At 43.7% G+C, this 11,504-nt stretch overlaps 1 protein-coding gene across 1 annotated transcript; it reads right to left on the bottom strand.

Moving 5' to 3' along the window:
* Nucleotides 1-4,293: 4,293 nt before the first annotated feature.
* Nucleotides 4,294-5,208, bottom strand: LOC120981055 (3-galactosyl-N-acetylglucosaminide 4-alpha-L-fucosyltransferase FUT3-like). Its single transcript, XM_040410521.1, has one exon. The coding sequence runs from the start codon at nt 5,206-5,208 to the stop codon at nt 4,294-4,296; it is 915 nt and encodes a 304-aa protein (XP_040266455.1).
* Nucleotides 5,209-11,504: the final 6,296 nt, after the last annotated feature.

Below are 11,504 nucleotides of genomic sequence, written 5' to 3'. Positions count from 1 at the left end.
CAATACAGACAAACACATAAACCCAGGTGGGCGACCACAGCAGACCACAAAGGTCCAAGAGGGATCCGGAGGGGAACGTTCTGGACCAACAACCAGCGAACGCAGCAACACAGCTCCAGTGGGTCAGTATAGAAGTCCAGGCAGGAAGCTCTATATCTGGCAACCAGAGAAGTGTGAGAGGGGAATATAAGGAGGTTGGGAGTGCTGGACAAGGAACAGCTGAGGAGAAGGAGCTACGGATCCCTGAGTGAGCCAAAAAGGGTTGCAAAGCAAACCCAGAAAGCTACCATAAGGAAACAGCCCTATCTTACATAGAGCGCGCAGCCAACCGCTGCGACTTCCTGACCCCGGGTATAACAGAGCCAGGCGTGGTTCTTGACACCCTCGTGACACGGGCGCTCTTTGTCTTCAAAACATCTCTTTCTTTATTTCATCAACGCAGATACATATTGAGAACGCGTATCGGCCCGTCCAGCCTTCATCATCTCTGATTGCTACAGTCCTATGAAACAGACCCAGCCATAATAGAGTCCTTAAAGGGGTTGTCTCGCTTCAGCAAATGGTATTAATTTTGTAGACAATACAGGGCATTTACTAACTATAGTGATTGTCCATATTGCCTCCTTTGCTGGCTTGATTAGTTTTTCCATTGCATTACACACTGCTCATTTCCAGGGGTTACGGCCACCAATGCAACACAGATACGAGGTGGCTAGGATGGGATCTGCTGCACATGTGCGCTCCCATGTTCCCAGCCACCAGAGAGGTTGACGTTATTTCTTATAGATTGCAAGCATGACCACCACTTATGGATTGCAGGGTGGCTGTAACCATGGAAACAAGCAGTGTATAACATGATGGAAAAATGAATCAAGTCAGCAAAGTAGGCAATATGGACAATCACAATACATTAGTAAGTGCCTTGTATTAACTTTGTCTACATGATAAATGCTATTTGCTGAAGTATTTGTGATGTTTCTTAATTTTTGTAGGATACAAGGGTGTATGCCATTTTGACCTGGTGATTTGCCTATATTTTTTTAAGATAGCTTAATTTCTTCCTGGGTTAGACAGGCCACATTTAATGGGGAGTTTACTTTGACAGTCTGCATTTCTGCATATTACATTGTTAGACATTCTTTAACCACTTAGTGACCACCCAAACGCCTTTTTACGGCACTCATTAAGGGGCCTTAGGCTGGGCCTCCACCTTTTCACATAAGAGCCGTGCTCCTGATCTAACAGCCAGGACCGACAGATGCGCCGGCAACGGCGCCTGCTGCATGTAAGAGGTGACAGCGGGAGTGGACTCCCTCTGTCTTCTATTGGCACCCCACGAACGGGCTCTAGTGTAGGCCCCAAGCCTGCCTTGAGTGTTACCCAGCAGGCTGCGCATCTCTGGTGCAGCCTGCACCTCTCTGGCGCAGCCTGCTGGTCAATGTCAGTATAGCACTGACATTAAAATGCAATGCACTATAGGGATAGTGCATTGTATTTTAGAAGCAATCATAAGATTGAGTGCTATAGTCCCCTTGTGGGACTATTAAGTGGTCAAAAAAATTAAAACATTTATTAAATACAAAATACGCTTTTTACTGTTGAAAATACGCTTTTAATGAAAAAAAAATGTAATAAAATCTTCCCCACATGTTTGGTATCTCCACGTCTGTAAAGACTCGTACTACACAAATATCATGTAAATTATCCCCTATGGTGAATACCATTAAAAAAACAACAAAAGAATGCCAGAATTGCTCATTTATTCTTAGCCGCCACCGAAAAAAAACCTTAATAACAAACGATCAAAAAGTGTTATTTACCCCAAAATGATACCAGTGAAAAATACAAGTCGTCCCTCAAGAATCAAGCCCTAACACAACTCCATAGAAAGAAAAATGAAAAAGTTATGGGTCTTGGGATGCGGCTATGCAAAAAGATTTTCTTCTCTTTAAAAAAAGGGGGTTTCATTGCACAAAAATAGCAAAACTTAAAAAAAGGGTTTGTACTTGTCCTGCAAAAAACAGCCCTTAATACAGCTACATAGATGGAAAAATGAAAAAGTTATAGCTCTTGGAAGGCACGATGAAAAAAGAAAGAAAAAACTGCAGTATGGCCCAAAACAAGCTGGTCTCTAAGGGGTTAATAAAATGTTTAATACCAAGACATTTAGAATTTCAGACATGCTTCAAGTTCTGCACAAACATGAAAACTTAGGTTTTAATGGATTTCACTTTTCTTTTCCATCAGAAGCAAAACAAATCATTAAATAAGTACAAAAAATGTAAAAAGCAAAAAAATGCAGGGGCATTGCTAGGTTAAAACATTCGGGGCCTGGGCCCCTGATGTTTTGTCCCAGGCCCGAATGTCCTGCTTGCCAGTTAGCTACACCTGTATTGCTGTCCTCAGGACGGCAGCATAATTTAATCAAATGCACTGGAAGATCTGAAGGACCTGTGATGACATCACCGGTCGGTCATATGACCAGTAAAACAGGCAGTGGTTGAGAAGGACCTGCAATAATGTCACAATGTGACCAATGCAGGAGAGGATGGCAGTGAAGAGGGGAAGTCCTGGGGGAAGAAGCTGTGGTGATGTCTGCTACATGAGGAGAGGGAAGTGAAGGGAGAGGTAGAGCAATGCTGGGAGTTATTTAACTGGGAATGTATGTTGAAGGCGGCTGTGGGGGGGGATGATGTTATTTACATGGGACCGTATGTCGGAGGGGGCTGGGGGAGGCAGTGATGTTATTTATATGGGACTGTATGTTAATGGCGGCTGTGGGAGGGAGTGATGTTATTTACATGGGACTGTATGTTGAAGGCAGCTGGGGGAGGGAGTTATGTTATTTACATGGGACTGAATGTTGAGGGGTGATGTTTACATGGGATTGCATGTTGGAGGCGGCTGGGGAGGGGGTGATATTATTCACATGGGACTGTATGTTGAGGGCGGCTGGGGAGCAGGTGATGTTATTTACATGGGAATGTATTTTGCTGCCCTACCTTTTGTCTTGTAGTAATCACATATATATGCTTTAATTACATTTAACTGAATATACGTAAATGGACGATTGAGGCTTGATGCTCAATTTCAACTTAATACACACACTTCATGGTGAGCATTATAAATACTGGGGGCACTTCAAGGTGAGCATTATAACAGTAGGGGGCAGTATAAATACTGGGGGCACTGTAGGGGTATTATAAATCCTGGGAACATTATAGGCGTTCTTATTACTATTGGGGGCTCTCTAGGAGGGACATATAGATCTGCCTTATTTCTACTAAGAGCACTATGGGGGACCTTATTACTACTGAGGCATCAGCAGAGAGCTTTATTACCCCTGGGGGTACAATAGGGGGCCTTATTTCTAGTGGGGGCTCTGTGAGGGCATTATTAATACTGGAAGACTCTTCTACTAGTGGAGGCACTCTTGGGGAGCATTATCACGGTTGGGGCAGTATTACTAATGGGGGCACTCTTGGGGAGCATTGTCACTGTTGAGGGCACTGTAGGGGACAGTAATACTAATGGGGGCACTCTTGGGGAGCATTATTACTGTTGGGGGCACTGTAAGGGACAGTATTACTAATGAGGTCATTACTAATGAGTATTACTAATGAGGGAATTACTATTGGTGGGACTATGAGGAGCACTGTTACTATGGGGGGCACTAATTTTTCTTCAGGATAGTATTTGGGGGAATTGGGGAGCACAGCGAGCAGCAGGATAACACTCTGGGGACTCCAGGTTGGGAGATGATGATAGAAATGTGAGAAAGCTAAGATGTCTGTGTGTCACACTCTGCAGAGACTAGGTGCGGCTGAAAGAAGTTGTCCGGACCAAATGGAGAAGATGATGACAGAGAAGATCTACATCGGAGGAGATGTCACCTCAGAGGCCTTGGATGTGACTGGTATGTGCTGCAGTATAGCAAGTACAGGAAAGTGCGGGGGGAGGGTCAATTTAGAGAACTGGGCCATATTCATTGAGGCTTGGGCCCCAGATCTTTTGAGACCCTAGCAACGCCCCTGCTAGGCAGTATACTAATAATTTATGCATCTGCTATGATGAAATCTTATAACCAATGTTATCCCAGGGTCTACCTTTTCCCCCTAAAACAGCACCATTCTTGTCAATAAGCTTTGTCTGGTATTGCAGCACAATTCACTGGAATAGGTCTGAACTGCAATACCAAACACATAAAATGGACAAGAGAGGCACTGTTTCTGGAAAAACTCTTCAATCCCACTTTTCTAACCTTGGACAACCTCTAAACTGTGGTCTTCATATCTATTTGAACCATTCAGCAATACTTGGAATTGTTCTATATAATGGGGCTTCTTTAAGTGCCTTACATATTTTACAATATTCAGTTACCCAAGTTTTCCTTGGTTTTACTGGCTGATAGCTAGATCGCCACTTAAAATACTTCTGATATTTTTGGTCATCTTTGTCCAGGCTAAGGAGGTAAGATGCTAGTTCTTGAGAACTAGAAAAATCGTCTACATGAATAAAGGAGTCTGGTGGGATGAAACGTTCATAGTTTTCACGTGGAGGACCCATTACAACTGGAACAGTTCCTGCAACAAATGAATTGCTCCAGAGTTTTTCTGTTATATAGTCTTCGTGAATTGAATTCTCGAAAGCAAGGTAAAATTTATATTTGGAGAGAGTTTGTAATTGTAGGTTTCTTGGAAGAGGTAAGTGCCGCTTTCCATAAAGGTCTATTTGGATATGCTGATTTAACTCCTGATAATAACTAAATCTCCTGTGTTTTGTGTTCCAGTTACTTATTACCCAAGCAACCAGCCGGGTCTTCTGAGGAATAGTAAAGTTTTCCCTTTCATTATGCTTTTCCAGCCATCCATAGGGAGTGAAGATGTCAGAATCCACCCTGTACGACATGGTCATATTTATGCTATTGTCCATGATGGTCAGACTTCTGAGATTTGATGGTGATTCCAGGCTAAACCAAATCCAGTACTGATAGGAAGGCCTTGGCACCAGTGGTAATAGGGATTTTGATCTAGAAACATCTCTGTGATGAATTACAACAGCATTAGCCATTGAATACATACTGCGGTTTACTGTAAAGAAACAGCCAGATGAATCAACTGATGCTGGACACTGATTTAGAGGGAAAATATGTCCTGAAGGCCATGTCCAAAGAAGGATAATCAGCAATGATTGATTTGATGACATCATCTGTACTGTTCTTGAGTGGTCTAGTAGCATTTCTTTAGGAGGGATTGAACAGTTTGATGCTATGTTAATTTCCTTCTTTAAAGAATAACTTTTGTGTGCAGGTGCTTTTTCATTGTAATAAATTGTACATAATAAAAAGATTAAACAGCTGTGTATAAGGAAAAAGAAAAAGATCCCACTTATTTTTAGTAAATATTTTAGAGAAGCCATTAAAAAAGGTCAGCGTATCTTTCCAAGAAGGTCACAAAAGCCACTATTGGAGACTCTTCTTTCGTCTATTTTTGAGCCACAGTTGTGCTGTAAGTAGAAGAAGGAAATTGATGTTTCATTATTACTTACAGGTACATAGTAATCATCTTATGTTATATTAAATTAGCTAATGAATAGTAGACATATCAACATAATGTATCACATAATATATTATGTAGGGATATTTATTATTATTATACAGTTTTATACCCCAGCCTAAATGGAAATGATCACCCAAATTTTTTTTCTGCCAGTTAAAACCAGATAGTAAAACATATCCCTTTTTTCTAATCTCTTTTTATTTTCTGATTGCAGATCTTTTAACTCTATTTGCTGACCATAATTATAGGGGCTGCCATCTTGCCTGAGCTGTTCTTAACCACTTTTAGACATTAAACATTTAGAATTAAGCATTAAGAAAATTGCTCTACAGAAGCCAAATTGTCCGTAGACACAATGGTCAGGAGGGGACCTCATTGACTTCTATGTCAGTTTTCTAGCCATGCTCCGTGACCTGTGCAGAGGTCATTGTACAAGGAAATAATAGATTAGCTTTGACAATCACCTACAGTATTGTGAATGGTGGATTCTATTATCTGGTCATTCTAATCCTGCCTGTAATGATATCACCTTTGTGTATAAATGCAATAAAAAATATAAAAATTCATTTAGATCCGAATTAATTTGTGACGAAGCATGTTAAAAATCAGCTATTTCCCGGCTGCAGAGAGCCTATATGTCGGTGTACAATTATCACGGTACAGCAGATGTGAACCCACTGTGCCACTGACTAGCAATACTCCAGAGGGGCATGACTAAGCAACTACCCGGATTCACTAGAGCCTCTGGTGAGGATAGGCTTGACCTATCCTCACCAGAGGCTCTAGTGAATCCGGGTAGTTGCCAGGGGCTACTTTGGAGCGTAAACCAGTCAGTGACAGCTGGTCAAGGCAGGCCAGGAGGTACCTGCAAAGGTACCGACAGTACAGACGTAGTAAACCAGGCAGGGTCGTGACCAGGAGCAACAGGACAGGAACCGGAGGATGATGCAGAGACATAGTCAGGACGAGCAAAGGGTCAAGGCAGGCGGCACAGGAGCAAGGTCAATCTGGGTCAACAACAGGAGAAGCGATGCAAGCAGGCTGGAATAGGAGATAAATGAAGTCCAGGAATGAAGCACGAAGTCAGGAATACGAGTGGTAAGCAAGCTCTTTAGCACAAGATTAGGACCTTGACACTGAGGCATCTGGCTAGAGGGCTGAGCTACTAAAGTACCTGCAGGAGAGCCAGGATAGGTTAACGAGATCACCTGACACAACTCAGCCCCGCCCAGGGAGTGATGCGACTGCCACAACCGAAGCCGAGTTCAAACAGTGTTCAGGTTGAATGGAAGTTGTGGAGCAGAACCTTCAAAGGTAATACTAACCACACAGGCTGAACCCAAAGCTGCAGCAGAGACAGGGAAGCACAGACCACGATCACAGATGAGCACGGTTCCCGGAACCACGGCGTTAAGCAGGGGGACAGCGTCTCACAGAGGACGCTGTTACAGTACCCCCCCCTTACGCCCCCTCTTCTTGAGTATGGTGAGATAAAAAGCACTTCATAAGATCCGGAGCATGAATGTTCTCCTGTGGCTCCCAGGACCTCTCTTCTGGACCAAATCCTTTCCAGTCCACAAGATAATAGGTCTTCCTGCCCTGCTTCTTGACATCCAGGATGTCCTTGACTTCGTCAGTATTTTCAGACACTAGAGTAGGAGTAGAAGGAGCCTTTGATAAACGGTTAAGGACCACTGGTGTAAGCAAAGATACGTGGAAGGCATTGGGAATGCGCAGAGAGGAAGGCAGACATAACTTGTACGTCACCTTGTTGATCCTTTTCTACACTTTAAAGGGTCCAAGGAATCTAGGAGCAAACTTAAAACTGGGGACTCTTAAGCGGATGTTTTTGGAGGAAAGCCATACCTTCTCCCCAGACGAGAACTGGGGGTGGTCTTCTTCTCTTGTCCGCATAGGTGTCACTCCAAATCTTCAAAACATCTCTAAAGGAAGAGTCTGCAGCTGATACCCCAGAAGATGCAGGAACAGGAAGAGGAGTACGAGGGTGTTGACCACAGACAACTAAGAATGGTGAGGATCTAGTAGACTAACTAGTGTGGTTGTTGTAGGAGAATTCTGCCCAAGGTAGCAGTGATACCCAGTTGTCGTGTTGCATAGAAACAAAATGTCGGAGATAGTTCTCCAGAATCTGATTGACCCGCTCTACTTGCCCGTTGGTTTGGGGGTGATAACCGGAAGAGAAGTCCAGGTCTATTTCTAGCAAACGACAGAGGGCTCTCCAGAGCTTGGATGTAAACTGGGCTCCTCGATCGGAAACAATATGCCCAGGCAAACCATGTAGTCGAAATATATGTTTTATGAACAGCTTGGCAAGTTCCGCAGCTGAGGAAAATCCAGGCAGTGGAACGAAGTGCGCCATCTTGGAGAAGCGGTCCACCACTACCCAAATCACGGCACATTCAGCTGAAGAAGGCAGATCTGTAATAAAATTCATGGCAATATGTTGCCATGGAACATCAGGACCAGATAGGGGTAGCAACAAGTCTGGTGGTTTGCTCCTGGAAATGTTATTTTGAGCACAGACGGTGCAAGCAGAAACGTAGTCATGTATGTCTTTGGACACTAGTTCTGTGGTCTTGCGGATCCCGGGATGACTGGCCAGTTTGGAGTTGTGCCCCACGACAGGATACTTTTCCTAATGGCAGCGGGTATGAATGTTCTCCCGGGAGGAATGTCATTTACCAGGATGGGAGCCACCGTGATGAAGCGAGAAGGATCTATCATGTATTGAGGCTCCTCCTGTTGGTCAGAAAAATCTAAAGATCGGGACAGAGCATCCGCCTTAATATTTTTCTCAGCAGGGCGGAAGTGTAGCTCAAAGTTAAAACAGGGGAAGAAAAGTGCCCACCTGGCTTGGCGGGGGTTCAGACGCTGAGCTATCTGCAGGTACGTGAGATTCTTGTGGTCGGTAAAAATTTTTACCGGATGCTGGGCTCCCTCCAATAGATAACGCCACTCCTCCAAGGCGAGTTTTATGGCCAGGAGCTCCCTGTCCCCTATACAGTAATTCCTCTCGGAGGGAGAGAAGAGCTTGGAGGAGAATCCACAGGTGAACATCTTGCCCTTGGAATTATTTTGTAGTAGGACCGCACCGGCTCCTATGGAGGAGGCGTCTACTTCTAACAAGAATTGTCGGGAGACATCGGGATGTTGCAGGACAGGTGCAGATGCAAAGGATCTTTTTAATTGGACGAAAGCGGCCTCTGCCTCAGGAGGCCAGTCTTTGGCATTCGCCCACCCCTTTTTTAGTAAGAGCGGATATCAGAGACGTTAGGGAGGAGAAGTTCGGAATAAACTGCCGATAGAAATTGGCGAATCCCAGGAAGCGCTGTATAGCATGCAGACCCCGTGGGCGAGGTCAGTTCTTTACCGCATTCAGTTTTTCCATCTGTAATCCAGCATCTGAGATGATGTATCTGCGAAAAGGTACTGTCGATCTTTCAAAGGTGCATTTCTCGAGTTTGGCATAGAGTCTATTTACCCTCAAGCGCTATAAGACTAGTCGTACATGCCTTCGTTGAGTGGTCAAGTCTGGAGAGAAGACCAGTATATCATCCAGATACACAATCATGCAGGTATAGAGCAGGTCCTGGAAGACATCATTAACTAGCTCTTGGAATACTGCAGGAGCATTGCATAGACTGAAAAGGTATGACGAGTAGTGTTGAGCGGCAGGGGCAATATTCGATTTCATGATATTTCGCCAATATATGGACTAATATTCGTCATATATTCGCAAATTCGCAATCTTCGTACACTAAAATTAGCTTAATGCGCATGCACAAGGGGCATGGCCTAATTCCGAAACTGTTTTCAAAATACCCGAAGTTTGAGAAGATTGGAAAAGATGGTGGGAAGCAATTTTCGCGACAGTGAAGAAGAACTAATGATCACTGTAAGTAATTTGACATTACAGCAGTGTATTTGATTACATTTCACATGCATGTCAGAACAATCTCTTTATATGCAGATAGAGTGTTATAAAATATTCGTGATTTCGAAAATCGCCACTTATGAGCCGAGTTTTTTTTTGCGATACATATAACTTCATTTTTTATCAGGTGTAAGTAGATATTACTGTTTGGTGCACTAAGTATTGTTGTGACATCACAGCACTATGTCAGTAGCATGTATGTATGGACAGCAGAGAAATATCTCTCACATGCACATTGCACATCCATTTTCCTGCCACACTCTATATACCCCCCACACACACACAAAAACAGTCTATAGATTAGAGTTTGGCCTCATGCACACGGTTTTTGTTTTGGTCCGCATCTGAGCTGCAGTTTTGGCGGCTCGGATGCGGACCCATTTACTTCAATGGGGCTGCAAAAAATGCGGACAGCACTCCGTGTGCTGTCCGCATCCGTTGCTCCGTTCCGTGGTCTGCAAAAAAAATATAACCTGTCCTTTTCTTGTCCGCGTTTTACGGACAAGAATAGGCAGTTATATTAATGGCTGTCCGTGCCGTTCCACAAATTGCGGAATGCACACGGACGCCCCTCGTGTTTTGCGTTGCGGGAAAATGTGCGATTTTTCCACGCGAGTGCAAAGCGATTTAATGCGTTTTGCATGCCCGTGAGAAAAATCGGAATGTTTGGTACCCAGACCCGAACCCGGACTTCTTCACAGAAGTTCGGATTTGGGATCGGTGTTGTGTAGATTTTATTATTTTCCCTTATAACATGGTTATAAGGGAAAATAATAGCATTCTTAATACAGAATGCTTAGTAAAATGTCCATTGAGGGGTTAAAATAATAAACAAATTTAACTCACCCCATCCACTTGATCGAGTGATGAGATCCATGTGATGAGCGCAGTGACGTCATCAAAGGTCCTTTAGCCAGGTCCTGAAGAAAGTAGAAAGAAGAGGAGATCCGCTACGCGATCAAGTGGATGAGGTGAGTTAAATTTGTTTATTATTTTTAACCCCTCAATGGACATTTTACTAAGCATTCTGTATTAAGAATGCTATTATTTTCCCTTATAACCATGGGGAAATTAATAAAGATCGGGTCCATCCCGATCGTCTCCTAGCAACCATGCATGAAAATCGCACCGCATCCGCACTTGCTTGCGGATGCTTGCGATTTTCAAGCAGCCCCATTCACTTCTATGGGGCCTGCGTTGCGTGAAAAACGCACAATATAGAGCTTGCTGCAATTTTCACTCAATGCACAAGTGATGCGAGAAAATCACCGCTCATGTACACAGCCCCATTGAAGTGAATGGGTCTGGATTCAGTGCGGGTGCAATGCGTTCACCTCACGCATTGCACCCGCGCGGAATTCTCGCCTGTGTGAAAGGGGCCTTACAGTTGCCCAGGGTGCACCACAGAGAGGCGAACCAGCTGTATACCTCATACCGTACCGTCACTTCACTAGACAGGTACATCTCTGCTCAGCTGGCCAATATCAGATTGCTCAGACCCCACACACATACAATCGCAATGCAATCCAATCTTATAACGGTAACATTAAATCTAATATTTCCCGTTCAAAGACTTAAATACTTTTAGATTTTTTGTCGGGGACATTATTTTAAATACTTAAAAAAATATTGGGATTATATGCTAGCGTCTTTATCCTGCAGAGCATGTTGGAACGGGGCTACGACCGCACCCGGGTCCACGCAGAGAGCAGGCCATTGTGAGGGAGATCCTGTCTGAGCTGAAAATTTAAGGTCAGTCACCCTCGGATTAAAAAATGTTCCAATTTGAAGTGTCAGAACTCGGATTGGATCAGAGATCCGCAACAGAAAATGCCCAGGTAGAATGCTTACATTACTTTTGTATCTCTCGCCAACACTCTGTAATGTATATATACAGTTATGAAAATAAGTATTTCATCCCTTTACAAATGATTACTTATTAACTGGTGTGACATGTAGCAAATCAGCCGGTTACATCATACATACACCTC

The sequence above is a fragment of the Bufo bufo genome, chromosome 10, assembly GCF_905171765.1.
Source record: "Bufo bufo chromosome 10, aBufBuf1.1, whole genome shotgun sequence".
Lineage (NCBI taxonomy): Eukaryota > Metazoa > Chordata > Amphibia > Anura > Bufonidae > Bufo > Bufo bufo.
This window is presented reverse-complemented; position numbering and strand designations above follow the sequence as displayed.